At 50.4% G+C, this 27,851-nt stretch overlaps 2 protein-coding genes across 9 annotated transcripts in view; both read left to right on the top strand.

Moving 5' to 3' along the window:
- The window catches only part of SLC12A8 (solute carrier family 12 member 8), a 54,949-nt gene extending 50,207 nt beyond the window's left edge, over positions 1-4,742 (top strand). For all 3 annotated transcript variants that reach the window (XM_055719162.1, XM_055719165.1, XM_055719163.1), the window contains 2 exons: positions 698-758; positions 3,332-4,742. In XM_055719162.1, the coding sequence (XP_055575137.1) occupies positions 698-758; positions 3,332-3,497 (227 nt within the window). In that variant the 3' untranslated portion in view covers positions 3,498-4,742. The remainder of the gene's footprint in view (positions 1-697; positions 759-3,331) is intronic.
- Positions 4,743-10,109: 5,367 nt separating this feature from the next.
- The window catches only part of HEG1 (heart development protein with EGF like domains 1), a 59,410-nt gene continuing 41,668 nt past the window's right edge, over positions 10,110-27,851 (top strand). For 2 of the 6 annotated variants that reach the window (XM_055718419.1, XM_055718418.1), the window contains exon 1: positions 13,373-13,803. In XM_055718419.1, coding sequence (XP_055574394.1) covers positions 13,632-13,803 — 172 coding nt within the window. In that variant the 5' untranslated portion in view covers positions 13,373-13,631. Of the gene's footprint in view, positions 10,217-13,369; positions 13,804-23,193; positions 23,585-27,851 lie in introns of those variants that run through there. The other 4 variants (XM_055718420.1, XM_055718423.1, XM_055718421.1 and 1 more) reach the window with 4 other exon arrangements.

The raw sequence follows: 27,851 nt of genomic DNA, 5'->3' as shown, positions 1-27,851 counted from the left end.
GAGAGATGCTCGGGGTTAAGGACTAGATGAAGACCTTGGGGGCAGAAGCGCTCTGAGATTTTGACAACTACGCCCTTCTCTCTCTTGCTCCCCAGCAGCCTAAGCCAAATCCACCAAGCACTGCTGGGTCTCAGTTCTCCTCCCTGTCCCTCACCACAAAGTTCCTCTGCTGCTATTGCTGCCAGTTCTGGCACTTCCCTGCCCCTGCAGTGAGCCAATGCATGACTCTACAGAGAAATCAGGAGGAAAAAGTGTTGGTGTAATAAGCTAAGCCAGCCACAGGGTCAGACAAGAGGGAATGAAAAGTGAGACCACAGCCACCCCGGCGGAGGTCAGCTGAATGGCTCCTCCTGTCTCCCCATCCCTGCAGTGGGAACGATCTTTGCGGTCCAGGGAGGAAAAGGTACCCCAGTGGGTGCCTGGGCTTTGCTCACAGCTTTATTGAGGTTTAACAAGCTGTTGGTCTGGGAAGGGATAGCTGTTCTCCATGGGGAATTTGGGTTCATTTCTTGACAATTGTTTAAAAGCCACAGCGTGTGGGAAAGCTGCAGGAGTGTTCTCGCCATCACGAAATCTTTGGGTACTAAAGGCTAATAACAAGCAAGCTGGTTCAAGATTTTATGCAAAAAATTCAATGGTGTAATGCTATTATAAGATAATTAGCAGCATACTGACTTCTCGTGCCTTTTCTCTGCAGGAGCAGCAGCAAATTTCAGTTTCTTTGGCTGGATTAAGTCGGTTTTGATCACCTTGTGCAGGTTGGTACCAGTCACTTGGCAAGTGACCAAGGCGGTGCTTGTTGCTCCTGTGGCCCACTAACGTGCACAGAGATGGGTGGAAGAGTTGGCTTGCTCACTACCTTAAGCAGTCTGTCTGGCCCTGCTTGCGTGCTCAAAGTTATTCTTACTTAATGGTAAAAATAACTGTTTGCTCCCTTTAGCCTGGCATATGGCAGGCCATGCAAGTGGGGTGGCAGGAGCCTCCTCTGCCTGGTGCACGGACACGGCAACTGATACCCATATCTTGGTGCCTGAAGCTTTATCTTACCCCAAAGGTCTGTGCCCGGCCTCTGTGGCTGAGGTTGAACTGGAAAATCTGGTAGGAAATAAGAAATGGGAGACTCCGTTTCTTCCACCCACCATCCACTGAAAGGTATAGCTATGGGGCAAATACAGTAAAACAGGTCTTCAGCGAAGGAACAGTTCAGTATTGAGTTTGCATGGGACTACAGTAGCGTTTTCTCGGGGGTTTCCTTCCCAGGAGACCTTAAAGGTTTTGTTTGATTGCTTATTAATTAGTTTTGTTAATCTGTTTTAATCCTATTAATTATTAATTCCATCATGTTTGGGTTTCCCATAGCAGGTTGTGACCATCTGTGCCATGCAATAGGATTTGAGGTTCTCAATCTGTTGGGTTGCTTTTTTGTTGTGACAGGTGAACACTCTAGTAAGGACTGCACAACACGAGCTGCCGAGCGTTATAGCTTCAACTTTGGTGACTCCTTTAACAGAAATGAAAGTCCAGGCATTTAAGCATGTTGGCACGTGCCCATGCCTGTCTTGCCAGCTCCTGCCCCTGCCTACAGTCCCTCTAACATGGCCACATGCCTTTGGTAGCAAAGGTGGTTTGGGAGAAAAGCTGGGGGTGACAGGACCTCTCAGGTCCCCATTGCAGGTCTGTGGTGTAGCCGAGAGCAGATGAGTCGGTTCTCCCACATCACATCCATCCCTCTCTACCAGACCAGTCGATGTCTCTGAATACGGGACTGGGTCCTTGAGGACCCGCCTGCCCTGCACACCTCTTGCTGTGAGTAGCTTTGTTCACACAGCTACTGCTGCCTCTCATGGCAGTGGTACAAAGCTGCACACTTGCCTAAGCGTTAGGGACGAGAGCCCAGGTTAGGCAGACTACCCAAAAGAGGAGTGGGGGGTGTGGAGGGTGTGCGCTTGGTTTTCTGGATATGTCGTTTGGAATAAGGGGTTTTCCCCTGCCCCTTTTCACAACATCTGCTGGACTGGGACATGAGCCCATGACAAGGGTGAGCAGGTGAGGATGGGAAAGGGCACGTGGGGCCATGCTGCAGTGCTGCCAGAATTACTCATGGCGCTGAGTCAGACCCCACTGCTTCGTATCCCAGGCACTTGCCTGGCTGGTTCCACCTCAGTGTTGGGGCGGGTTTGTGGCAGGTCATTTTATTGTGGCGCAGCTATGATGATAGAGCAGGATTTTCCTTATGGATGTCCCTCGGTGCATCTCAGCCCTGTCTCCTGCCTGTTTTCAGAGGTTCCCCATGGGAATCTGGTGGAGATGTGAGGCTTCATGAAGAGTTACCAGGTGTGAAAAGGAGAAACTATCCCTCCCGGAGAAGCAGCCCCACTTCTCATGGGTAGAGGCGCTGTCGTTGCCGGGGCATTTTATCCTGTGGGTTCCCAGACCAGCACAGTCCTTGGTGCTTCCACCATTGCCATTGATGAGCAAGGACCCTGCCAGGGAGGGCTGAGTGGGGAACTGGCAAGTGCCCAAGGCAGAAACTGATCCTATTTCTCTCTCCTAAACAGTGCAATCTCTGGGTCAGCCAGCCGGCTGGATTGCCGGCTAATGCCAGGGCTCCTGCTCATGCTGGCACAAAGATGATTTTGGCTCTGCTTGGGGATTTTGTGGGTCATTTTGAAGCCCACCTTTGCTATGTTGTGAGAAATTACCCTGAAGTCATTTACAGGTTTTTCCTAAGCTCTGATTTCTTGAAATGCAGGCAAGATATTTTAGTGAATTGTAGTTAGAGAAAAAATCCCATTAGATTGCAAGAGAGTTGGAGGTAGCCAAGGATCCTTGACACCTCTCAGGCTCTTAGGTGTTCGGTGAGGTCTGAGTCGGTGCTACAAGCTCTTACAGTTTTGATTTGCAGATGCGCAATAAGGTTTTCTTAAAATCAGCCTCTGGGGTAAAGAGATTGCAGGAAAATCTCCTCTTCCATTTAAAAGAATTACAAAAATAATTGTACACTAAAGCTTAGGAAACTATAAGAAGGGTACTTTGCACCAGAAATGGTTCACGCTCCATCTGGAAAGTGTTTGCCATAGTCAATGTCCAAAGACGAGACTTATTTGTTGAGAAAATGTATATTTTCCAGTGCGTGCTGGGGGAAGGGAGTGTATTTTTTGTGTGTCTTCTAAGAAAAATATTTTCAGATCTGCTGTACACCTCCCAAGGGTGTTGAGAAGGGTTTAGCCTCTTCCTGAAGCGCCCAGGCTTCTTTGCACAGCCGAGAGCACAGCTGCTAATGGATGGCAAACAAGGGGTGATGCAGGCGCCTCTGCTTCTCTGTTTGCAGGAGAAGGCCATCTCCCCGAGAGCAGATCGTGGTGACACCGTCCTTTGCAACAGTTGGCATGGAGACCACGCAGCTCACCCAGGAGAACACAGACTTCGCCTCGAGGGACCGCTATCACCAGTCCTCACTTATCAGCAGAGAGGAGTTTGGGAATCAATTCCAGTAAAGGACACACAAAAAAAAAATCAAGCTGTCACTTCAGAAAGCATTTAGAAATGCTAATGGCTGCCACTGTGCCTGGTGAAATAACTTGAATATATATGGAAAGGATGTGAATCGTTATTTAAATATTCCAGGCTTGTTTGTTTATGCAAATGACAATGTTGCTGGGTTTCATATCTTACCCAAAGGGGGAAAAACTGCAAATGAAAGGGCCAGTTCAGGGAAGCCACGAGGGTTACTGAGGACAGTATAATCCTTTTAAAGAATTCAATTATAAGCGCTGTTGAGCTCTAAAGACCATCACCGCTATAAAAGCTTACAACACCCCATTTCAGATGTCTTCTAGGTGACTAGGGATGCTTTGTGCCTGGGAGTGGTGACCTCGGCAGCAAGAGGCAGCGCCCTGCTCCCGGCTGTGCCACGGATGGGTGCGGCCTTCCAGGTCAATTCATTTCTCCTCTCGGCATGAATTTGCCTGCTTGTAATACAGTAATTTTCTACCTCAGCATTTCAATTATCAAGGTCTTAGAAAGTACTTTAAGGCATTAGACAATAGGCCAGAATTCAGTGGCAAGTGTGAGAAGATGATGAAATATATTCACAACTAGAATCGCACATTTTGGTGCAGTAATGCTGTGTAATGACCTCTACTATAAAACTGTGAAATGATGCCTTAGAAACTGTTCCTAGTGATTTCCCACATCCTTTCTGATGTGACACCTGCAACCTGATGGCATAGCTGGATCCAAATAGAGCATTTGGGACAGATCTGAAGGGACAGATGATTCAGAAATGCCTTAACAAAGTACATCTGACCTCACCTTTGCTCGTTTTGCTTAAAGCCCATCCCATAGTGAGCACCCACGAGGAGCCATTTCTCCCACTGCCATGATCTGAGACGTGAGAGGTTCAGCTGGGGACGCTGCAGGATTTCCTGCGCAGCCCTTAGGCTTGGTGGCAGTGGCAGTGGCTGTGGGGTGAGGTCTTACATGGACACCCCCATCACCATTGGTTCTGCTCCCCCAGGGAAACCCCCTGCGCGGAGTGCTGTCCTGCCTGCAGGCAGCAGTCGTGGCAGAGACCCGCAGAGGTGCGAGGGAGGGCTCTGGGACGAGGCAAGCCCCAGCACCACAGATCACTGCTGATGCTACAAAGAGGGGGAAATCACCGCCTTCCCCTTCCTTTCATCTCGGATTGTTTCAGCCTTTAGATTATTTCTCCTTCTGTGCAATAAAAGCTTGAGGCACCAGGAACTCCTCTCCATGCTCTTTGTGGGCACACTCGATGCCTTTGAGCACCGTTCTGCTTGCCAGCACTTGGTGCCCTGGCGTTACCAGCCATGGGGGGACCCTTTCTGTCCCACTCTGTCCCACCTTGTGGTCTGGCCAGCTGCAGCTTTAGGTCTTCCAGTTTTCTTACAGGGGGAAGCAAAGGAGGTTTTCTGCTGAGATATGAAGAAGAGAGCAATCCTGGCACACTGCAGAAAGCATATTCATTTTTCAAAGTCGCAGGTCTTTTATTAAGTGTTTCCAACCTTAATTATCTCAACAGAGGCAAGAGGGAAGTTACGCTTGTGTGGCCAGCTCTGAGCCACCTCAAGTCGGTTGTTCTGTGTTGGAAACAGTTCTGCCAGCGTTGCCTCCTGCCGTTGCCTTTTGCCTTTGGTTTCCGAAGAGTCTGGATCTGCTGTGGGGATGTGGCTCCATGCTGGAGCTTCCCCTGGGTTCCCTGGGACCAGTGGCTCCAGAGAGCCCTTCCTGTGCTTGTAGCATCCTTGCCCTTGGCAGCTAGTGCTGTTACGCAAACTTCAAACACTCCTCAGTGCTGATCCACCACTGGCAGGCTGCATGGTGCTGTGTTATTCCCTGTTACAGTTTAATATGCAACCATAATGCCATTACTGTAAAATCTTGTATTTCATAAAGTCCTGTTGCATCAAAATATTGTGGGGTGACTTCTCTCCCAAGACAGGGATTGCCCAGCCCTGTGTTTCTCTGTAGCTTGAACAAAAGAAAACCTCAGAGCATGGCATGAAGTGATTAATGGGGAGAAATTCCTGTGTTATCTTCTTCGTTAGCTCCTAAACAATTTAGTTCCCTTCTTAAAATAAGGCAGCAATCAGGAGATCCAGAGAGGGAGGATGGGGAAGGTCCCTTGGCTGTGTACCTCGCTGGGGAGCTGTGCTGGCAGAAGCCAGATGCCTTGGTGGGGGGTAGTGTTTGCCTCTCCAATGCCACGGTCCCTGCTCAGCCCCAAAACTGGGGGGTGATGGGCCAGAAATACAAGCAGCTTCTCCCTTGGTCTAGCCGCATTGGGAAGGTGCCCAACAGCTTTGCTTTCAGCTGACTGAGTCTGCAGCAGCTGTCCCCTTCCCTTGCCGCCACCATCCTGCCCCGTTAGCTCCAGCAGCCCTTTGCATTCAAATGTCCTCTGCAACAGTTTTGGAGTTTGGTTGTGTTTGTCTTCTGGCAAAGCCTCCACTGCCTGCTGGGGGAAGGCACTGGGCTGTGCAGGGGCCCAGTGAGGGGATATCTGGAGGGCTCGGGTGCAGGGATGGGTCGTGCCCTGGTATTTCTGGAAAATGGTGGCAGGAGGGCTGGCACTGGTGCTGGAAGGCAATAGCTGCTATCGGGACCTGGCGGCAGAGGAGATGCTCTAACAGAGCACATCATTCCAGGGGTTTCTGTTCTTTGGCCTCCACGTGCTGCTGCTGGAGAATCTCTGCCACCTCCTCCCCTGGTACTACCACCACAGCAGGAACCAGCTCCCTCCACTGCCCGGTAAGTACGGGTGCCTGGTGCTTTCCCTCCCTTGTATCTGCAAGGGAGGAATGCATCGCATAGGGCCAGTTTCCTTGCTGCCATTACAGGTTATGAGTAGAACAACTTCGCTGTTTAATGCTCGAAAAGGGACGTGCTGATCGCTTCTGGAGCATCGGCTCTGGCATAGTTGATTAGCTCTGGCGTAAGAGTGGAGGGAAGCCTGGTTTTAGCACCAGTGACCCCACAGGCTGGGTCAGGTTGGAGACTCAGAGAGGTCAGGCCATGTGCAGGGCTTTGCGCACTGAGGAAGCTTTTCCAGCAAAAAAAGATCAATCGCACTGCCCAAAATTGGGGTGTTGCGTCAAAAAATGTCTGTAGCTTCTGTAGCACTCTAAAAAAATAATGGGTGAAATTAGGGGTAGGAATTTATCAGCTTCACATTTAGTGGTTGAAGGGAAGAGATGTAGGTGGGGATTGCGGCTGTGAGCAGGAACATGCTGCTTTCACCCCTCTGGGAGCCAGGCTCTGACTCCAGATGCTGAGGCTTTTGTGAAGCTTCAGGTTCCCTGAAGGTGGGTTTGGGACTCAGCTCTGAGCATCACATGTCCCATATACATTGCAGCTTTATTAACATCGTTATGAAAAGGCTCTTTAATCTTCTAAGCCATGTAGGCTTTGTTATTATCTATAATTATTTCCCTTTAATTTGGAAATTTTGGGGTTTTTTATTATTATGTAAGAAACGAAAATATTTTGCAAGGCATCAGGGTGTGAAGACATTTGTTTTTTGAGAGAGATGTGGCTGTAACAGCTCGGGTTTGTTCCTTTAGAAGACTCAAACTGTAAATCAGTAGCTTTAGTTTTGTCGTCTCCCTTTGCAGAGCATACAAGGACAGAAGGCAGTGGAGGATAAATATTTTATTACTTGCCTTGCAGTATTGCCTGGAAGCTCATGCTGTGTTTGTGATCCCACAGCACTAAACAGGTCCAGAAATCAGAATCTTCTGCCTCAAAAAACTTGCGGCACAAATAATCAAGACTAAGAATTGGCAGGAATAACGTGAAGTGTTATTGTGATACTGGCATAAGGAGACAGCTCCTCAGTTGGTGTAAATTCTCAGCATCCCCCTGGATCTGCCTGTGTCCCCCATTAGGAGTATGCACAGGGAGAACCAAGCTCCTTAAATCCAGAACTTAGCTCAAACCTGGCCTCTTCTTCTCCCGTCTTGGCTTTCTCTCGATCAGCTTTGAGTTTCCTTGGATGGTCTTTGTTGTGTACAGTGGCCAAAATAATCACCCACCTGCCAGGGTAACTTATTCACAGCAGATAGTTGAGACCACAGCGCTGAGGTAGCAAAGAACAATGACAAAAGATGAAGTGATGCTTCTGCGCGTGGCCAAATTTAGGTGTGGGGGGCTCTCTGTGCCCCTTGAGCTGGTATGCTCTTGCCCATGCACCTCCGGGTCAGACAGGCAGAATTTCTTGAACAACATCATACTTAGACCTGCAAGACTGGAAGGCTTTTGCTGAATCACAGGAACCAGCCTGGGATTAACATTTAGGTTAGTGTGAAACCAAGGTTATTTGAATTATTGTCCAAGCCTGGTGAATTTTAGAAAAGGCAATTACTGGGATAAAAGAGAGAAAAGTTTGTAGACAACCTATAAATTGGGTAACTCCATATAAAAGAGGTATGTGTGTAATGGACTTGCTTATATTCCGCAGCAGCGTGTTGCCGAGACGCAGGTTTGGCATAGCATCTGCCATTAAACCTGAGACGAGGTGAGACCTCAGCAGTAACAGCCTTAAAAGCTATGGATCAGAGGCTCCAGCAGCAAACTGCTGGCTAGAAATAAATAGCTTTAAAGCCCATATGGCACAAGAGAGGCTCCTTCCCTTTCCGCCTTCTGCTCCTCACAGCTTTTTTTTCACATGACGTTCATGCACCGACCCCCTATACCTGGGATTTGCCCACCTCGTGCAAGAGCGAATGGAAGCGTGGGCACACTCCCAGGAACCCAGCAGTCAAGGAGTGCACCTGTAACTTTATCGGATTCAAATGTTGCTTATAAACTTTGGCAGAGGCTTCTTTCTGGATTATAAGGGTGCTGCTGTGCAGTGTTTTGCTCAGCTCTGAAAGGGTTGGGTTTTTCTTGAGTTTTTTTCTTGAAAAGGGTCTTAAAGGAAATAAATCAGGAATTTAGAATTGTTTCTTCCCAGCTAGATTTAAATGGCTGATTTTTTTTTCCCCTCCCAGAAAATATGGGGTTTATTTCCAGTGACAGGATCCAAAATGCAACATCATTGTAATTTGTTGTGCATTTTTGTGTGAAGGATGAGAAGAGATCACAAGACCTGTATCCATCCTGACTTTCAATTTTCAAGTATCTGGAACAAGCTGCTTCCAATGGAGGTACAAGGCAAGCAGTTCTTGTAAAAATTAATCAATAAACTACCACCCCCAAAATGTCAAGAAAAATGGTCCGGTACTAAGTGCCTTTTGGATGATTGGGTTCCGTTAATGGATGGCTTACAGCATCAAGAGGAGAAGAGGAAGGTAATTCATTACGGTTAGGAACTATCTGTCCACTTTGGAAACTCACGACTTTTAATAACAAATTCCGAAGCAGAAAATATTCACTTTGTACCTTAATTCATCATCAGCTTAAAACTTGTCTGAGGTTTATGAGCCTGATCCAAGATTTGGACAGATCTGGGCTGAGTTTCAAGGGAGCTGCAGGAGTTTCATGACATTGGCTGGGGCTGCAAAAGGCTCCTATAGAACCGGAGAGAAGGGACCGGTCCATGTAATCCTAACGAAGTGCTGCAGAGATGCTTCTTCTGTAGAGGCTCCTGTGGTTTGTGGTGATTTCAGTCCAAAGCAATGCAGAACCAGGCAAATTTGGTCATTGTCTCTAGCCCCTCAATCTGGAGAGTGGAAATCAAGGTGAAATAAAAACATGCTATGTTTTTCTTCCCCCAAAATGAGGTGATGGGTGGGATTCAATTAATCAGCATATGATATCAATCATGTTTTATATAGTTGTGTTAGAGGCTTCCTGGGTTGATGAGCTTTCTGTTTGTTTGTTTTTAACTCCTTTGTGTGTTGAATGTGCTGATTGCTTTCAGATGGAAGCATTAAATGCATTTTATACATAATCTGGGGAGACGTTTGAGGTCACAGCCTCTTTCAGGAGGATGCTGTGGCATTATTTTACATCAGGGTTTGCCTGGCCCATCTGACTCCTTAGGCACACTTTCATGCATTTAAATCTCCTATTAGTTTTGTGCTCTCAAAGAGGGAGGGGAGTAGCCCTCAGCCCAGAGCTGCCCTATAACCATTATTAGCAGGATGTGGCAGCAGAGCGTGCAGTCGTGCCACAGGGGTAAACAGCTCCAGGACCATGCAAGGAAAAGTCAGTCACCAGTGGCTTTCACTAAGTGCTCATGCTCCACGCAGCCACCTTCATCCTGCTGCAGCGCATCCTCCTCCCACCACTGATGCTTCTTCCCAGCCTCCCAGGACGGTGTCTAATGCAGCACGTGGGTGACAGGGGTGGTATCCCCACCACACTACCCTCTGCAGCTCCCATGGATAAAAAATTATCCACCTTTAAAAATCCAACCCAAACCAAAAACGTGAGATTTTTTTCCCATGTTTTCAGGCGTCTGTTGGAGCTGGAGCTCAGAAGCACCAACTGTAAATTGACTCCTTTGCTGCAGGGATATTCCTTATGAAGTGGTGAAGGTGGGAGTAAAATAAGATGGCAGGAAAACACAGTAGCTTTAAATTTACAGCCACTAAACCTTGGCAAATTAGGCACCTGGGAGGGGAAGGGATTGCATTTGGGAAGTCCCAAACTGCCTGAATATCAATGTTTCCTTTCCAGTTGCTTGTGAATGATGTGCTGCTCGTGACTGGAGCCATGACGAGGAGAGGAGAGGGATTATTTTCTGATGGTAAGTACTGGTTTGAACACACGGGTTCACACTGTGGGGCTTTTGCTGGGGCTGGTGAAGGCAGCAGCCTCACTGCTGCCATGTGCGTCGGAGGCTGCAACGGGCAACCCCTGGCCCTGCCAGTGTGTTTCTCCACCTATATTAAGCTCTGCCAGGACGCAGCCAGTTCAGGGGCAGCCCAGGGCCCTTTGCCTGGCTTTTCCTGCTGCTGGCCATGTGTACCGGCGTGTGGTCCTCGTGGTCACCCCTGTCACGGTCATGAGTGCCTCGTTGGGTTCAGAAATGCAGTGTTGTGGCAGCTCAGGCAGGTTTAATGGCAATTTGGGTAAGGGTGTTATCTGCCCTCCCCTGCCCTGAGGGGGCTTCTCTGGGTCTTTACTGCTTTTATAGCCCGTGGTGTGGCATGGTGGGTTGTGCTATGGATGCGCCATAGGGGCACAGGGAGCCGGAGCCATGCGATAGGGACGCCGGTTGTTCTTTCAGCAATGTTTGTTTTGCATTTGCCTGCTCTGCTACTGTTCTTGATGTGCCTCTTGAGTAAAACAGTAGAAAAAAATTTATGGAGACTTTCTTGGAAAAGCATTCGATACTGTGCTTCCTGCTGGTTGGATTTACAGCTTGGGAGGATGTAGGAGGAGCAGGGAGCTGCTACCTGGCTTATACATGGGGGAAGTCTTTTGGGAAAGGTGAGGGGAGAGGGATGAGATCTCTAGGCTCAGTGTTAGGGCCCTCAGGCTTGAGAGTGAGTGGACAGGAGAGCGTCTATTTCTTGTCAGCACTGGGTTTGGCTTTAATTTACCCTGCACAGCCCTGATGGTGTATTGCTGACTTTGGAGGGGTTTCTTTGCCCCTCCTGCTTCACCTCTGTTGCACAGTTAAAGGAGGTAGGAAAGCATCAGATGTGCTGGTTGGCAAATCCAGGAACTAACAAAACTTTCTGAAGAATCATAATTATTACTGATATTAATTATTATCTTAGGAATCGATAATGTGGAGTCCTGCATTTCATGTATAAAGATATTCCCAAGTTATTTGAGCTGCGGCTCTACATTCCCTGTGCCATCTCCCAAAGTATCAGAAAATTTCACAGCTCTTCACCTGAGCTTTAACTCAATCCCACGATGGCACATTACTCAGCTGTGTATTGGTCTCTCCATCTTATTGATGAGGAAACTTTTTTTTTACACAGTTTCATAAAGAATTAAGTACATTGATATAGACTGAAGGAGTCTGTAGCTGTCCTGTATGGATCACGGACCTTGGTGGTAATTGTCTGTGGCTTCTGGGTCACTCAGGTCACCCCATTTACCAAGACTGGGATGCTTGCTTGTATAAGTAAAGTGTCATTGTGATTTGTTTGTGCTTCGTGTCCCAGACTGACACTAGCTTGACTTGTTCCTTGAGTTTAAGCAAATTCAAAGCAGGAAGATGGCAAAAGTTGTAGGGAGTAGAATAGGGAATGGACTGATAGAGAGGTGGCTCAAAGGGCTGCCTTTTCCAGGGTTTTAATCTGTGGTTGTGCAAGCATCAGTGTGAAGATTTCCAAGTATGCGTCACTGCAAAGGGGTGTGGGAAGGTGCAGAAAGCACCTGCATGTCGAGAGGAAAGCAGAGGAGCGGGGGAGACCAAGTCCTGTGTCTGGGTAGAGCCAAGGTCATTAACATGCTGGTGTGGGCTCCTCAGTGACACCTTTTGGGTGGAAAGAGGCTTTCAGGAGAGTTCGTGCTTATCAGCCATCGACTTCTGCTTTTGATGGAGAGAGACACAGGGAGTGGGGGGACTGTGGACCAGATCTGGGCTTTGTCCGAGCCTGCAGCGATCTGGCTGTGGTGTATTGTCACTTGTGCCCCAGCTGTGAAAGGTCGGGTTCTGCCTGGCCTGTAGAAATTAAGCCTGATTCTGAACTAGCTCCAGGGAAAAGCAAAGGGCCCAGGAGTGACTCCGAGGGGAGAGGCTGCCCAGGATGGGTGCACGTTCCCTGGGGAGGGAGAGCTCGGCAGGGATGCTAAACCCGGAGCATTTGGATGCCAGCAGCCCTGGCAAAGCCTGACCTGCTGCTCCATAGCGTGCTCTCTTGCAGAACTAGGAGCATGAAATTATGAAAGGGAATTTCAGAACAATGAAGGGAAATCCTTTGCCTCCCGTACAGCCCAGCCTGGGAAATTCACCACCACAAGAAGCAGCAGCCTCAAAATGCTGCTGCTGGCATTTAAAAGAGAGCAGGTTAGCTTTATAACCAGTAAAAGATTTGAAGTGATTTAACCAGGGCTTGATTTCGAAGGGCATTACATTTGGGGCTATCTAATGCTCACCATGCTTATCGGGAAAGAAACTTTTCCATCCTGCAGAGTGCGGCACAGCCGCTTCAGAAGCTGTATTGGTGGCATCCAGAGAGGTGGTACTGGACTCGATTGCTGGCTGCCTTTGTTTCCCCGCAGCTCAAAAACGAGCATGGGAGTGTCACAGGGCGGTCACGGGGCCGTGTGGCCCGTAGCCCTGTGCGGGAGCCGGGCGGTGTGCGGGATGCCCTGACTGCAGCCCCCTTGTTCTGGCCCGCTCCCCCAGACCGCCATCGCACGGGGCCTGCAGAACGGGGCAGGCAGGCAGGGCAGCGCAGGCAGGCAGCGCAGGCAGGCAGGGCACGGCAGGCAGGCAGGGCAGCCCTGGAGAGCAAAGCACCTTCGTGGGGCGATGCGCGGTGGGAGGGCTCACTGCCGGGAGCGGGGGGTCCCTGCCGGAGCGCGGATCGGGGGGTCCCTGCCGGAGCGGGGCCGCCGCTGCGCGGGGCGCGGGACTTGCGCGCTGCTGGCACCGGGAGGCGGCGGCGCTAAGGCGGCGGCAGCGGGGCGCCCCTCGGCGGCTGCGGCTCGGGGTGGCGGGCGAGGGGGTTTCCCGCTCGCCCGGCGCGGCTGGGAGATGCATCAGGAGGAATAAAGTAAAAGTAAGAATAACGTTTAAATTATTGTTGTTATTGCCAGTGGTGCCGCGCACGGCCGGGTGAGGGAGCGGGCGGCCCGAGGGCTGCGCGGGGCGGGCGGGGGGGCCGTGCCGAGCCGGGGGGGCCGTGCCGTGCCGTGCCGAGCCGAGCCGTGCCGGGCCGCGGCCGGGTGATGTCAGGCTCGAGGAGGAGCCTCCGCCGCCTGCCCTTTTACTTTCGGGCGCCGGCACTTGGCCGCAGGCTGCTGCCGCCGCTGGCCGGGCCCCCCCTCGCCCCCTCCGCTATGGGCACTCCGCACTTCTAAGGCCGGGGCGGCCGCCCTCTGCGCCGCCCCGGCGCGGGGGGGGACTGTGAATTAATTAAAAATCGCTATTTACGTGGTTATTCATTGCCCCGCTTCGGGCATGTGAACAACCACCTCCCCCCCCCCTCCCCCCCCCCCCCCTCCCCGCTTCCCCTCCTTCCACCCCCAGCGCCATGCCGGCAGCCTGCATCCTGCTGCTGCTGCTGGGGCTGGTCCCGGCGGCCGGGTCGCTGCCCCTCGCTTCCCCGCGGCGTCTTCCTCCCCCTCCTCCTCCTCCTCCTCCGTCCCGAAGCCGCCTCGGCCGCCCTTGCTCGCCTCCCGCCGCGGGACACGCCGGCAGCCCGGGTGAGTGCCCTGCTCCGCCGCGGGGACGGGGACGGGGACGGGGCTTGGTGGCGGTGGGACCCGCGCACTGCCCGCCGCACCGCGACAGAGGGCTGCTGAGCATCCCCCCAGCACCGCAGCTGCGGAGTGCAACCCCCCCCAGCACCTTCCCTCTCCGCTTTGACCCGTGCCCAGCCCTGGTGGTGCAGGCAAGCGCTTCGCTGGGCGAAGGATGGGGATGGGAATCGTGGGTGGGAAACCGTAAACACGCTGTAGCTGCGTGGGCTGGCTCGAAGGTGAGTGGAGGAAACTTCACAGAGGAACTTGGAGAAGGCGCTGGTGGGTACTAGGGGCACGGCCAGCCTGCATCCACCCACCAAAATGCTTTCCAGGTGGGAAATCGGTGGCTCCCATAGGTGGTCTTCAGGGTCTGAGTTGCCTGCTGCTGTCTCTGGACATGCCCTCATCTCGCCTTAGGTGCTGACCCACATCCAGGTGGGGGGACAGGTGCCATCAGCTCTCTATAAATAACCTCTCTCTCTCTGTTGCCTACAGACTGTCAGATTAGTCATGTATAAAGTCACATTTTTTCTTGCATGCCGCATCCACAGTATCGTTACCAGGAGCGATGACTACTTTGGTGCTTTACAAATGATGCTGAACTTGGTTTCACCACAGGAGAAACCATATTTTTCCCAGAACAAGCAGGGCTCATTTTCACTGGCACCCAGTAAACTGGTTCATTTACTCACTGAAGAAGACACATAGCTCTAAGTATGACTAATTCTAGAAAGTGCTAGGTGTCTGCAGGTGGTATAAGGAAATCCAATTTGTCAAATAAGTTCTGTGTATGTTTTAAGTAGGTTTTAGGATTGATCACCTGCCTGAGCTGGATTGTAAAATTTCAACTTTTAATTTCTCATATAGACCGAATCTCATACTTTGGTACTTGGGGTTAAGTTATTTTCATGGAGTTATACATTTTCAGGAAATGTGACAATACTACATTTATAGCATTTTAGTTTTCTTCACAAACCCAAGGTGTGCCTTTGCAAGATGTATCCACACTAGACCAAATGTACAGTTGGGGATATCAACTGGAATGTACTCTGCAGAGGATTAGAAAGCTCCTAACTAACACTGTTTGCATGAGAGCAGCCTGGTGACTAGGATACTGAACTGAAATGTAGGAGATTTGGGTCTGTTCCCAGTTCAGCCACTTCTTTGTGGTGCTCCAAGTGTCCGTTTGCCCTCCAAACTGGGAGAGAATAGTGCTGCCTTACCTGCTGTCAGCTGTCTGAAGATAAAATCTGCAACTTGCCAGCAAAGTGCTCGCCTATTATTTGACGAGAGCTGTGCAAATTTCTTGGTGGACAGAAAAAACTATTTCATTTCATCTCAGCTTTCGATCTGGCATCTTTTTCTGTGACCTTGATGACTCCTGAGAGTCAGTAGAGGAATGCATTTCCTTTGTTAAGAGTCTGAAAAGCTCGAACTATCCGTCCACATGCTGGAAAAGCCATTTGTCTGGCTACCAGTGTCTGGCTGCCTGGGCTTTGCTCCATGCAGCCCATGCTCAGCAGCTACAGGTGCTCGTGAATTATGTCAGCCCCATCCAGAAGGAATGGGGGATGCATCGTGAAGGAGTGATAAATAGCGTGGCAGTAGCTCGCTCCCTAGCAAACAGCATCATGAATTACGCTGGGTCCTGACAGCCGCGATTCACTCGCTGTTAGCTACAGCTCTATGCTTGTCAGTCAAGGGAATTGTTTGGCATTTCGGGCGTGGGCTGATGGGATCTCCTGAATCACTCTCAGGTTGAGCTGTAGACGCTTGAGAAATCCCTGTTTGTCTTGGTACTGCCTCTGCCCCTCTGAGATGTTTTTCGCCTTTGAAAACACTTGCTTGAAGCGGGGGGTGGGGTGTATCTTGTGAACCCATCACTCTGTCGCTATGTGGAAATGAAGATTACATCTCCACTTGAAGCGAGTCTGAGGTTAGGCAGCAAAAGCCCTTTCTCAGGCAGGGTTTAGCAAGCAGATGGTGAGGCAGTGGGTGTAGAAATGGGGCTTTTGAGCCTCTCACAAAGCGTGGGGCGAGGCGGGAGCTGGGCTGCCCCACAGAGCCTCGCTGCCTTCCCTGGCCTGCCTGCGCCTTGGACCACATCTGCCGCCCCTCCCTGCCAAACCCACCACGGGCTTGTCTGATGAAGAAATGAGGACAGATGGCCTTTGTGTGTTGTTTAAAATACAGGCTGAACGGGGGGAGAGGAACACAGGGGGAAAAAAAAATAGGCAAAGTAGGAAGCAAGAAAGTTGGTGACAGTAAAGTTCGAGCGTCTTGAAACCCCTCCGTGAAATTTCTTCTGGCTGCTGTTTCATGTGGGCGCCCAGTGAGTTGGAGGCACTGCCTGCCACCAGCCTGGGTCGGGCAGGGGTTTGGCTACAAGCTCTGTCCTCCCACAGGTCTCAGTTTCCCAACTGCAAAATGGGAATAATTCCAGTAACACCACGAGGACAGTGGGGGTGGCACCAAGCCCCCAACAAGGTCACTGCAGCCGGGGTGTCCCCCTGTTTCTGCAGCATCCCTTTTCCCTTTACTTCTGACCTGCACCAGTGCCCTGCCAGGCTGCCCAGCACAGCACGGGGCTGCCAGCAACGGGCTGGCCCTGAGAAGTTCTGCTTTTCTGCCATCTGCGCCTGTCCTTGTGTCCTTTCTCTCTCTCTCCCATACCAAGTGATGCCTACGTTTGTAGCTTCGACGGTGGGAGCCCTGGAAATAGTTGTGAAATCACCTGAGAAGGAATCAGCTTAGCTTGCAGCAGAGATTTAGGCTGGCTGGCTAGGAGAAACTTTGCAACCCTCTTAGAGGGGCAGAACAGCTTGCATTTATTTATGTTATTTTTTTTACTTTCTATCTTTGAAACTTTCTGTGTGAGGAAGAAGCAGATTTAGGAGCAAGGGAAGAAGATGGTGAGGATGCTTCTTTGCACAAAAGTACGGTGCTGCCTGCAAACCTGCTTCAAATTTCACCGTATGTATTTTGTGGCTCCTGGGTGATGGAAACCTGGCTCTCTGTGCAGTCACACCATTACTGAGAGGTGTAAGATGCTGCTGTTTAGCTTTGATATGATTTCAGGTGACCAGGGTGGTGCAGGAAGGATGCTTCCTCCCCCTGCAGCACAAGGACAAGGAAGGATCATCTCCTGCACCTCTGCGTTGCTATCAAAAGACCTGCAGGCTGCAGGGTTTTCCTGTCTCGGGCATCTTCACTGTTCCTCCCTGTGAGCTGTAAGTGGATTTGGTCAGTGCGCTCTAGACATGAAGTCCCTGGAGCTGTATAGATTTAGCTCTGCTCCTTTGGAGTACATTATTAAGCAAATAAGTAAAGAGAAGGGGCAAAAACGCATTTCAGAAAAGGAGGGAGATAAGGGATCAGCTTTCCTGCCCATTCCCCATCCCAGACCCCTGAAGGTAACAAGAGTCATGCACTGACCGGCTGGGTTTGTATCAGCTTGTAAAAGCGCTTTGTGTGATATTTAAGTGATAAATGAATGCGGTCGGAGGGGTAATTGTGTAACCGGACTGGCAGGGAGCACATAGTGATGCGTATTGATTTACACCACCGTACGCAGTGAATGCGAGCGCCAAGCTGTGACGAGGGCACAGCGGTAAGGGGATAGCTGCCGTAGCTAAAGCCCCTTGTTGGGCTCTCTGTAAAGTTTAATTTCCCAGTCGCAAACTGCCAGAGCCAGCCCGCACCTGTTCAGCAGCAGCACGCTCTGCTCCAGCAGCCCTCACCACTTCAGAGGGATAATTTGATTTGCTTTATTTTTCTCCCGTGGCTAGGAGGACAAGGGAGATGTGTGGTTGCTGCCGTGTCTGTGGGGGCTGATGCCAGCCTTGCTGGTGCAGGGGTGTCTTCCTCAGGGAATATTATTTTCAGTATCAAAAATTGCAGATAATGATGAGTTTAGAGGAGTGTGGGGTTTCTGGGACAACTCGCTTCCTTCACCTGCTCTTATAGAGCCCAGTTTTTGAGCTAGCAGTCAGAATGCCTCCTTGACTGAGCTCCCAAGCTGTTTCTGTGTGCTGCCTCCACCCTCCCCATCCCATTCATTTACAAGGGGCATTTCACAGCCACCGAATGCCGTGCGGAGGCTGGTGGCTCCATCCCCACCACATCTCTTGGAGGTGGCAGAGGATTATGGTCATTTAGCAGAGAAGATGTGGTACCGGGCTAGAAAGGTGGTTGGTCTTGGGGTGGTTGTAGTGCAGAACTCGAACGGATGCTGCCATGGCTGGGACTGTGCCTGTGCATCCAAAACAGAAAGCTGCTGCTTCAAACCTGCCGCGTTTCAGGCAGTCCCGCAAACGGCATTCCGGGAGTTTTCTGGGCAGTAGGAGCAGGGGATTGCTGTCCTGCTAGCTGCCAAACTGGGCACTGAGCTGTCCCTCGGGTGAAAGTGGAGACCACAGCGTGGCCGACTGTAGGTGCACGCTGTGTGGGTGATGCCAGTGGCCAGCCCTGGCTCGGGGGATGTGCATGGCTGCCACGGGCGCTGCGTCTGCGGTAAGTGCAGCGAGCGGGACTGAGGCCTCGGTAGCGTTGCTCTGGTTGTGATGGTTTTAATGAAGCATTTATCCAAGCTAATAAAAAAGACCCCAGAATAAGGAACTATTGCAATTAAAAAGTTAATCAAGCCAATAAAATGAGTCAGCATAGCAATGGTGTTTCAGTGCTGCGGTCTGGAGACTATGGCACCACCAAAGTCTGCAGCTCTTCTGGAGTCGCTGCTGGAAGGACCCTTGGCTGGCGCTATGGGTTTCCCATCGGTGGTAGCTACATACCGTTTCCAAACTAAGGATAGGTGGTAGGGCTCAGTTGTGGCTGAGCCTGCTGCCTTTTTGCACCAAAGAATGCTGTCTTTCTGCCTGTGTCTGTGCTGCTGCAGGGAGGCAGGAGGGGGGCACGGCACGCTGCACCCCATGTGGCTGCCTCTGCCGCATGTGGGATGCTCAGGGCAGAGCTGCAACTGCCTAAATACCCTGAGGAAATGATCTGGAGCCACTGTAAACCCTCTGTGTCCTGGCTTTGCACCCCCCATAGTTTCGAGAGTTTCTCGGGTGTGGGGGGTGAGGAGGGTCTGGGTGGGTGAGCGTCTGTGCAGGCGAGCGGCACTGCTCACGCTTGGGCTGATCCACTGGGACATGCACGGAGCTCCTCTGGAAAGAGGCATGGGCGGATCCTGGCACCTGTCGTGGTGTCTTTCTGCTGTTGCAATGGTGCAAAGAAGCTTTCAGGGCAGTTTGACCAGCCAGAGGGTCAGAAGGTGCTCCAAGCGAATTAAAGGTTGGTTGTTCATACTATCCTTTGATAATGTCCGATACAAAATCCACAGTCTGCAGCTCATGAGCAAGCTCATCACGAGGCCTTAATACCCCAACCACAGGCCCTGTTATTTACATTTGATTGAAGATGTAGGTCATATGATATGTGTTTTCTTTTTCCTGATTAGCTGAGCATAAAAGGCTCAAAGAATCCAATTTTCAGTGGTAGTAGACCTGATTACAAATTCAAATTTTTATTTCTCTGAGCAGTTTTTTGACATTTGCATTGTAATTCTATGTTTCCATAAATATTAGAGGTTCTTTTGCTGGGATATTCATCCAGAGCAGATGCAAGAGGGCTACAAGCACAGGCTTGGTGAAAGAATGAAGTCTGTGGGTGCCTATGAAGTGGAAATGGTTTTGTTCCATCTGAACTCCGTTCCCTCTCACCCTTTTCTGCATACATACAGCTGATGCATGTGTACCCATCACCATATATTTTTTAATGCCCAGGTGTTATACCATGACCTCGTGCTGCTTCAGCAAGGGGCATGGTTCATTTGTGGCTCTTTGATTATGCAGAGTTCGCATTCATCCTTTCAGGCTGAAATCATTCGCATCCAAGGACAAGGAGAGAACTTTCCCACCCAAAAGGGAAATGATGTTGCATTACTGAGCGACCAGCCCAAGTAATAATATAATCTTAGAAAAATGCAGTTCCCTCGAGTAAAGGAAGCTCTGTAAACTTCGGCTCCTCCAAGCTGTTAGCATAGCTATTGCCTGTGCTAGAGTAACGTTGCTGTCAGACCCAGTCTACTGAAGTGCTCAGGAGAGAACAGGGGGAAAAGGGAATAAGAACCAGTTCCTGCTTAAAATAAGGATGTCTCGCAGGATCTGAATACTGTGGGGTTTATAATACAGATTTCAGAATCTTGGGTCACATCCCTTCTTTGCTGTTAATTTGTGGTTTATCTCAGCTGGGTGCTGGTCACCCCTGGTCCTGAAAAGCTCGGAGAAGGGGCAGGCAGAGCCAGGGTGAGCAAAGGGATCAACTGGAGGAAGGTAGAACGACATGAGGTTTCCAGTCACTGGGGTGCTGGGGTCAAAAGTCTGGTTGTATAACACCAGGGGAGAAAGAGGCTCATTTTTAGAGCTGTCAGTGTTTGGGCAAACCAATGCAAGGGCGATACATGTGATGAAGTCACTCTGTGAGCAGTACCTGTAGTTTGCTTCCCACAGCATGGGTAGTTTATGTGTGCTGTGGTTTATTTTGAGCTCTGTGGGTGCTGAGTGCATATGGGTCCCACGGTCAGGGCATGGACCAAACCACAGGGACCCTCCTTGGTCTGGGTGCAGCAGCTTCCTAAGTCGGACACTCACTGGAGTCTTCTTTAGCAAAGTGCTGGTCTTTGTAAAACCTGTAGGAACCTGCTGTCTTGGAGGTGTCTGCCATCCAGGCTAATTTGTTTTGATGTAGGAGGAGGACAGAGGAAGCTGTCTCAGGAGCTTCATCTCTTCAGAAACCAGTATAAAATGCATGAGATATAAAAATATAATTGAAGATGTGCCTGAAATGGAAAACCCGACCTATTTCCTATAAGCAGGTGCTTATAGGAAATATGCTACAAGCTGTCACTGCTCCGGTGCTGCTGCCCCAGTCCCTCCCATGGCTTTGGATGAAGGTGTTTCCCGTTGCCTGTCCTCTGCGCAGGCAGGGCTGTCGAGGAGAGTTATATCTGCTTCTGCATCTGCTGTGCCCTTGCCTCAGAGTAATTTGATAAATAGTTTTGCAGTCGTTTACTTAAGCATCTCCTGAGCTGCAGTCAGCATCTCGGCTGTGGGCGAGAGAGTGCTGCTGCCAGAAGTCAGGATCTGTGTTGAGAGCCTCCTAAGGTTTGGCTGTCTTTCCTTAAAACCCCAACTCCTGGAGTTGTTGTTACAGGAGAATCACTTAGAGGGGGAGAAAAAGAGCTTCTGGCTGTTGAGGTGGTAGATAAAAAGCCCTTGAAAGCGTGAGCTGCAAATCCAGGAGACACACAAGAAGTCCAGGTTGGCTGCATTTAAGAATACCGCTAGCTCAAAGCTGATCTCCAGAGGCTTTTGAGTCCAGACGCAGGGGCCGTTTCAGACAGTCCTGCTTGGCAAGGCTCTGCCTGTGAGTCTGTCTGCAGAAGTGCAACCATCTTAACAGTCTTGCTTTGCTAGGAAAAGAGGGGGTGCGCAAAGAAGTGCAGGGCAATGCAGCAGGAAGACTGGGTGCAAACCCAGTTGTTTTCTGTCCCGCTACCCGAATGCCTTGTGCAAGCGCCTTGACCTTGGCAGATCGACTCTCCGCTGGGAGATGCAAGCTTCATCTGCCTTTTCATTCTTTGCAAGGATGTGAAGCTGGAAGGACTTTCAAAACTGCTTTTGCAGCATCCTGGCTGAGGTCTGGCCAGTTTAAGCTGTTTGAGGGTGACTGTGTCACTCGCAACACAACAAAATGCTGCAGGTCCTTCCCTTTGCCTGTCTGCGTGAGCACCCCATCTTGGGCTCCCCAGTCGGTGCTTGCAAAGGGTCCTCTGGAAACGCCGTGACCTTTACAGTTCTTTCGCCAAGGCAAACACGGAGATGTCTGAGGGACCTTTTGCACAGTGGTTAGATGGCAGCAAAGATCTTGCAGCTGAAGGCTGGGAGAAAATACCCTTTTCTTTTTAACCCTGAGCTAATTTAGCTCTGAGATGAAATCAGCTGGAAAAGGAGTGAGGAGGAATTTTCAGTGGTCCGATAGAAAGGCATAAAAACTGTGCCTGAAGGGTTGACTTGGCAGGGTTAACCGTTGTCCCAGGGGTGCAGCTCAGGCTGCCTCTCCCAGAGGACGTCGTGTTGCACACACATTCAGGGCGTTTTTCTCAGCATTTTTCAGCCTGCTGTGATGGCAGAGGTTTTAAAGGCCATCACAGGAATTGGTCTGACCTCTCGCCTCTTGCCAGATGGACATCACTGTCATTTCTGCTACCAGAACCCACCCTCAGATTCCCTCAGGGATCTCCAGACCATGGAAGAAACCCCGTGCAGGAGTTTTGGACTGATGGGCAGGCTTCTTGGGGTTACCAGTAGCAAAGGCGCGCCCTTTTTTCCTTGAAGAGCATGCTAAAAGGCATTTCTGCATCTGGAGTGACAAGAGGAATTTGGATCTACAGAGCACAATTATCCACATCACTGCTTGTTAGGACACAGGCGTTAACACCCTTCCTTTTGTGGAAAAATCTCTTGAGCCCTGAGGACCGGCGTGAAACATCATGCTCTGTTGAACTTCGCTGAAGCGGGGATGAATCACACCAAACTGAAGTTTTGGCTTCAATGTATTATTGGAAAGATACCTTCTGTGGTAGCCTAGCTGGAGGGTACTGCTGCCCACCCAGGGTGGCAGGATCTGTTTCAGGGGGAGGACAGCACTCTTTGCAGTATGTGTAAGTTGGAGGGGTGGAGGTTGGAGCGGGGATATTTGAGGGGTTTTTCATTTGGTTTTGGTTTTGAGTGCTCTATAAAAGCACAAGGCAGGCCTGAAAGGGATCTCAAGACATCTCGCCAGGGATGTCAAGGCTTCTTCCCTTGCAGGATCACCAGCAGATGTTTATCTAATACGTTTTAAAAAATTTACTCCAGAGAAGGGTTTCACAGCATCTCTGAATAGCTCTCCCGCTACATCCGTGCTGTTATAGGTAAGAGAACACTTTCTTATCGAGGAAACTGTAGCAGCTGGTAGTTAAACCTTCTGCAAAGAAAGGTATCCCATACAAGTGGTGGCCAGGTGTGACCCTGCATAACTTGTAAGATCACGAACTGACAAGTTAAGGTGATTTAGCAATCTGGGGAGGTAACACAAAAGGTAACCCTTTGTATTGAAATGATTTCTATCCCTTTGGTAGGAATGAATTTCCAGGGATGGAAACATCAGCAAACCAACTGCGCATGATTTGCGTTCCTTGTCAATTGGAATCAAGGACCCTGATTGTGGAGCATAATACTGCTTTTGTAATTCAGCCTTTATCTTTGTGCCGGAGCTGGGCATAATTCTATCTGTGTCTGGAGGGACAAGGAGAAGGGTTTCAGTAGCTGGTGCTCACAAAAGCATCTTTAGAAAGCTCCTTACTCCTGGTACAAGCTTGGAAGAGCTTAAAGGAAAATACCCCTGAGTAGCTTTAGGCATTTGAACAGTCATCATTGTTTGATTCAGATTCAGTTACAGGACTAACATCTAAATGTTAATTCTTTTTAGGACATTATGAGCAAATACAGAATGGGGCTGCAGTTTTAGACTGGCAGCCAACCCTGCAGATAAAAGCACTTTGAAAGGATGCTTTTTAGGAGGGAAACTTGATCAGAGAGTGCAGAATAATCATGAAGATGGTCTTTTCTGAGGGGCATGCAGCAAATATGATGCATGAAGAAAGCCAAATGAGGACTGGGAGGCTTCTGACCTGGGAAATGTGAGTATCGGCAATTTCATGGCCTCTGAGAACAGTCTGTACCCTGCAGACAGAGATCCTTGTAATCCTGCCCTGCAAATTGGTGGTGCCCCTGGATCATACGGTGCTGGGTAAGCAACATCACGTGCTGGGTTAAGACCAAAGTTGATGGTCACTTCATGGCAAGAACGTGCCAAGGCAGTTTGTGTGAGGTGGCTCTGTGCTGGGTAATATGGGTCAGTGTGTGGGCAGATGGGGTCTGGGCACAGATTTCTGGCCTCTTGATCCTCTGCGCTGCCTTGCTTGGCACACTGTGCCGGTGCGCATCAAGGGAGGCTGTGACCTGACACTGACTGTGTCCTCAGTGACAGCTCGGAGGGTGACAGCCTAGTCCTGCCCTTCTGCATCGCCCACTTCCACTGCTGGCTGCAGGGCTTGGCCGCAGGCTGCCTGCTGCAGAGCAGGGACCCACACACAGCTGAAAAGACGTCGCCTTGTTCTCAGCCTCCCTGAAACGTGCAGAAAGGCACTGGAAATGGTAAATCCCCTCCCTCGTGGTTCTCAGAAAGGAAACATGTGACTGCAGAGGCTGTGGGAGTGTGGCATGGGGCAGCAGGAGGGATGCCAGCTCCAGCCGCCCCAGGGCAGGCTGTTCCTCCACGGTGGCAGTGGTGATGGGGTGGCGGGTGCCAATGGTGAAGGACCTGGCTTGTGCCCTGGAAGAAGGAGGCTGGGCGCCATCCTGAGCGCGGCCACCGCTGCTTCCGGTGGCAGATCGGTGCGGTGTCATCTAGGAAATGCGATTTAGATCATCATCCTTTCGCAGCAGATGGGGGAAGGGAGGTGGGGGCCCTTATCTCTTCTGGGGATTTCCCTTTAAGCTGCTTTAGTTTTTGCCTGTTTGCATTTTTCTCTGTGCTCTCTCAAGGCTCACTGTCCTTTGCTGGAAGAGTAGGAGCCATGAGAGCATCCATGGTTCCCACTGGCATGGCACTGTGCCCTGCATCCCACCTTCAGCTGGGAGGCAAGAGCAGGTTGTAAGGCTTGGGCTGCCGTTAGTTTTCCCCTGGGGTGAGGTTGGATTTTTCTAGTCTACATGGAGGGTAGAATCCAGCGAGCCTTGTATCTGTGTGTCACCAAACTGCATCCACCCCTTGGTGGCCTTGTGATCCTCCTGCATCCAAGAGGGCCCTTCATCCTTCTCATCCTCACCACGTCCTTGAGAAGTTGCTCAGTTCCCAGCTTGGTCATCATTCCTGGTGTGGCCATCAGCCAGCAAAGCTCTTTGGCACGTGCTTAGTGTTAAGCACGGAGAGTAGTTCCCTAGGGAGCTCTTCTTAAGTGCATTGCTGGAGTGAGGCTCTGGTCAAGGCACCTGGACCAAAGCCCACCCTGCGGCAATGGGCAGCATCGCTTGGCCCCCAGGGACACGTGGCAGCCCTGGCTGCTCCTGGCATAGCCTCTCAGCATGGCAGCACCCCTTTTCCTACTCCCTACTCTGTCTTCCTGGTATTTATTATCCTCTCCTGGCTGTGGGAAGCAGGTCCTGGGCTCAGAACACTTTGGAGCAGGGACCTGTCATTTTGTTCCCAGAGTCCGACATGAAAATACTGCCTTGTTTTCTCCTGGGTCTGCAAAGGGCCAAAGTCCTCCACTCCTGGGGCAGCCGGCTCCTGCTGCACATATGCTTCACACTGCCAGGCATCACTTTTTGATGTGTGTTGAGGTTTTGTGGAGAAAAATCTGTGCTTCAGCCCATAGTTCTCACAGTTTTAAGCACAACCCTGAATAATCACTAATACCAGTATTTTGGGGTATTTTTCCCTGCAAGATCCATTTAAGTCAAGTACAAGTCACTGAACTTACACAGGGAGTAAATAAGCTACATGGAATGACATTGGTTATACATGAGGTCAGACAGAATGAGCTAATGCTCCATTCTGGCCTTGACATTAAACTTTTCAGAAAGCAAAATTTCATCCTGCAGCTTCTAAGCTGCCAGTACCTTTCCTTGCAGAGGAGCCTGAGCCCCAGGGCTGCACAGCACTCTGCACCTTGTGAGGCTGCTCACCCCCCGACTGCCAAAGTGTAGCCCTGCTTGGAGGCAGTTTTCTTACATTACCAGTTTTAAGTGAACACGGGCAGCTGCTGGGGGCGTGTGATGGGATGAGAAAGTCGTATGATGGATTGTGATGCCCTGGTTAACATGAAAAGGGTAATTAATATCTCTCTAACAGCAGTGGGCTAGCTTCCCTGGAAATACTGCCCCATGTGAGATTTTTACCAGTTGCCTACCTTGCAGTCAGATTCTGTGTTTCTGGAATTATTTGTGTGAGAGCTCTGGAGAAAGGTTCACACTAGAAATTAAGTCGCGTGCTTACGAAAGCCAGCAGCATCATCGTTCTGCTCTCTCCGACCCTGGTTCTTTCCACTTAACCAGCACTGTACTCACTGCCATGGCTTTTTTCCTTCCCCCCCGCTCCTTTCTTTTTTGCAGCCAGGATGTTTTTTCTTGCCTTTTTATTGTTCCAGTGACCTAGCAACTCCACTTTGGTGGAGCCCTGCCAGGAGACTTCCTCCCCAAGCCGTCTGACAGTCTCCAGCAGCACTGCCTTCGCATGGGAGCAGAAGTTAAAATGACACTGGGCCGGCTTGCTGCATGGCTTTTGCTCTGGCTGCCAGTGCAGGTGAGGGTACTGCTGCCTTCCCATTGAGCAAAGCTTCCAGATGACTTTAAAAACCCTGGAAGGAGGAAGGAGAAGTGCTGCATGGCTGATATTTTCTGTAACAATTCTGCAGAACGTTAGAGAAAAGCCTGCAGGGTTTTTGAAGTGCATGCGGTGGCGCTGGGATTTAGTGTTCAGGATCCATGGTGCAGGCAGGGTGCTTGGAGACATTTCAGCATCACAGAGCAGCAGGAGAGGGGGAAGAGAGTGCTTAGAGAGCTGTGCCGTTCAGGAGGTTTCTTTTGGCTTATTTTTATTAATGTGTACTGAAAACGGTGAGAAAGAAATCCCTTTGGTAAGTGCACCCGGGCCCCATCAGCTGGTGCTGGGGCAGAGCTGCCTCCGCACCCCCTGGGGCTGCAGGGGCTTTTCCCACATTAACACCTGGGACACTTCTGAGGTAGAACACAAACGAGCCAGCATGCAGGCAGATACGGCTGATTCAGGCTTTCTGCTCAGGGAAGGCAGCAGGGACGTGGGTCTTGGTGGGACCCTGTGGGAGCTCTCCGTGGCCGCAGCCTTGGTCCCCTCTTCGCTGGATGGCTGGATGACTGGGTTGGGATTTTACTGGAGCCTTGGCATGGTTATGGGGCTTTTTTAGGCGTATGGGTAGTCATGAGACAGCTTATCCCTGTTGGAAGTGGACTTGCATTTGAACGTGTTTTCCGAAGACTTGACAATAAAACAGGACTTTTTTTCAATTGAGTTGCCAAAAGCTATTTAAAAACAAAAGCTCATGAAAAGAGGATTAAGGTGCTGCTCTGAGCCCTGGGCTGGTGGTTTTCAGGGAGTGTGGGTCTGTGTAGTGCCAGGGATCCGTGGACTGAACCCAAACTGTCCAAGAAAGATGAGTAAGAAGCTCAGGGCTTCGTAGGCTTGAGCTGGTGATCTGGGGGCCTGCACCTCCCCGCGGAAATGTTAGGACACCAAAAGTAAGAGGCTGGAAACCACTGGATAAGCAGGACAATATCCTGTCCCTGCACAGGGTTTTATCCCTGGTTGCAGGCAAGCTGTATGCATGCATCCCACACTTTTGGAAAGGACCACAGGTTTTTGTGTGGTCTTTATTTTGGAGTACCTGTTTCTCTGCTTTAGAGTACTGCTCTTAAGAGCAATAATTGGATCCTTTTTTTTTGCTTATTGCATCTCTGAGCATCAGGCTCTGGGATCATGAAAAAAATGGTAGGAACCAAAAATGACCTTTAGCATCCTCTGCAGTTTTACAGGTCCCAGAGGGGAGGTGGTGTGGAAGTGTAGCATGGTTTTGTCTCATAAAGCGCAGTGCCAGCAAAGTGCCATGGCCTGGCATAGGAGGGGCTGAGAGCGATGCTGATGTCCCCAGCCCTGTGGGCACACGTTACCCATAGCAGCCAGGAAGGTGTTAACCACCTGGACCCTGGCACTCTGAGCTTGCAGGGTCTGCTGCTGGCATTAAGCCCCCATCACCTTTCTCGAGCTGACTTATTAAAGCTCTAGTCACTGTTGGTGGCTGCATAAATCCTTTGTATGATGTTTAAAATGATTTAAAGTCCTGTGAGTTGCTGTCCTGTTCTACCTGGCAG

This window comes from Falco cherrug, chromosome 8 (genome assembly GCF_023634085.1).
Source record: "Falco cherrug isolate bFalChe1 chromosome 8, bFalChe1.pri, whole genome shotgun sequence".
NCBI lineage: Eukaryota > Metazoa > Chordata > Aves > Falconiformes > Falconidae > Falco > Falco cherrug.
This window is presented reverse-complemented; position numbering and strand designations above follow the sequence as displayed.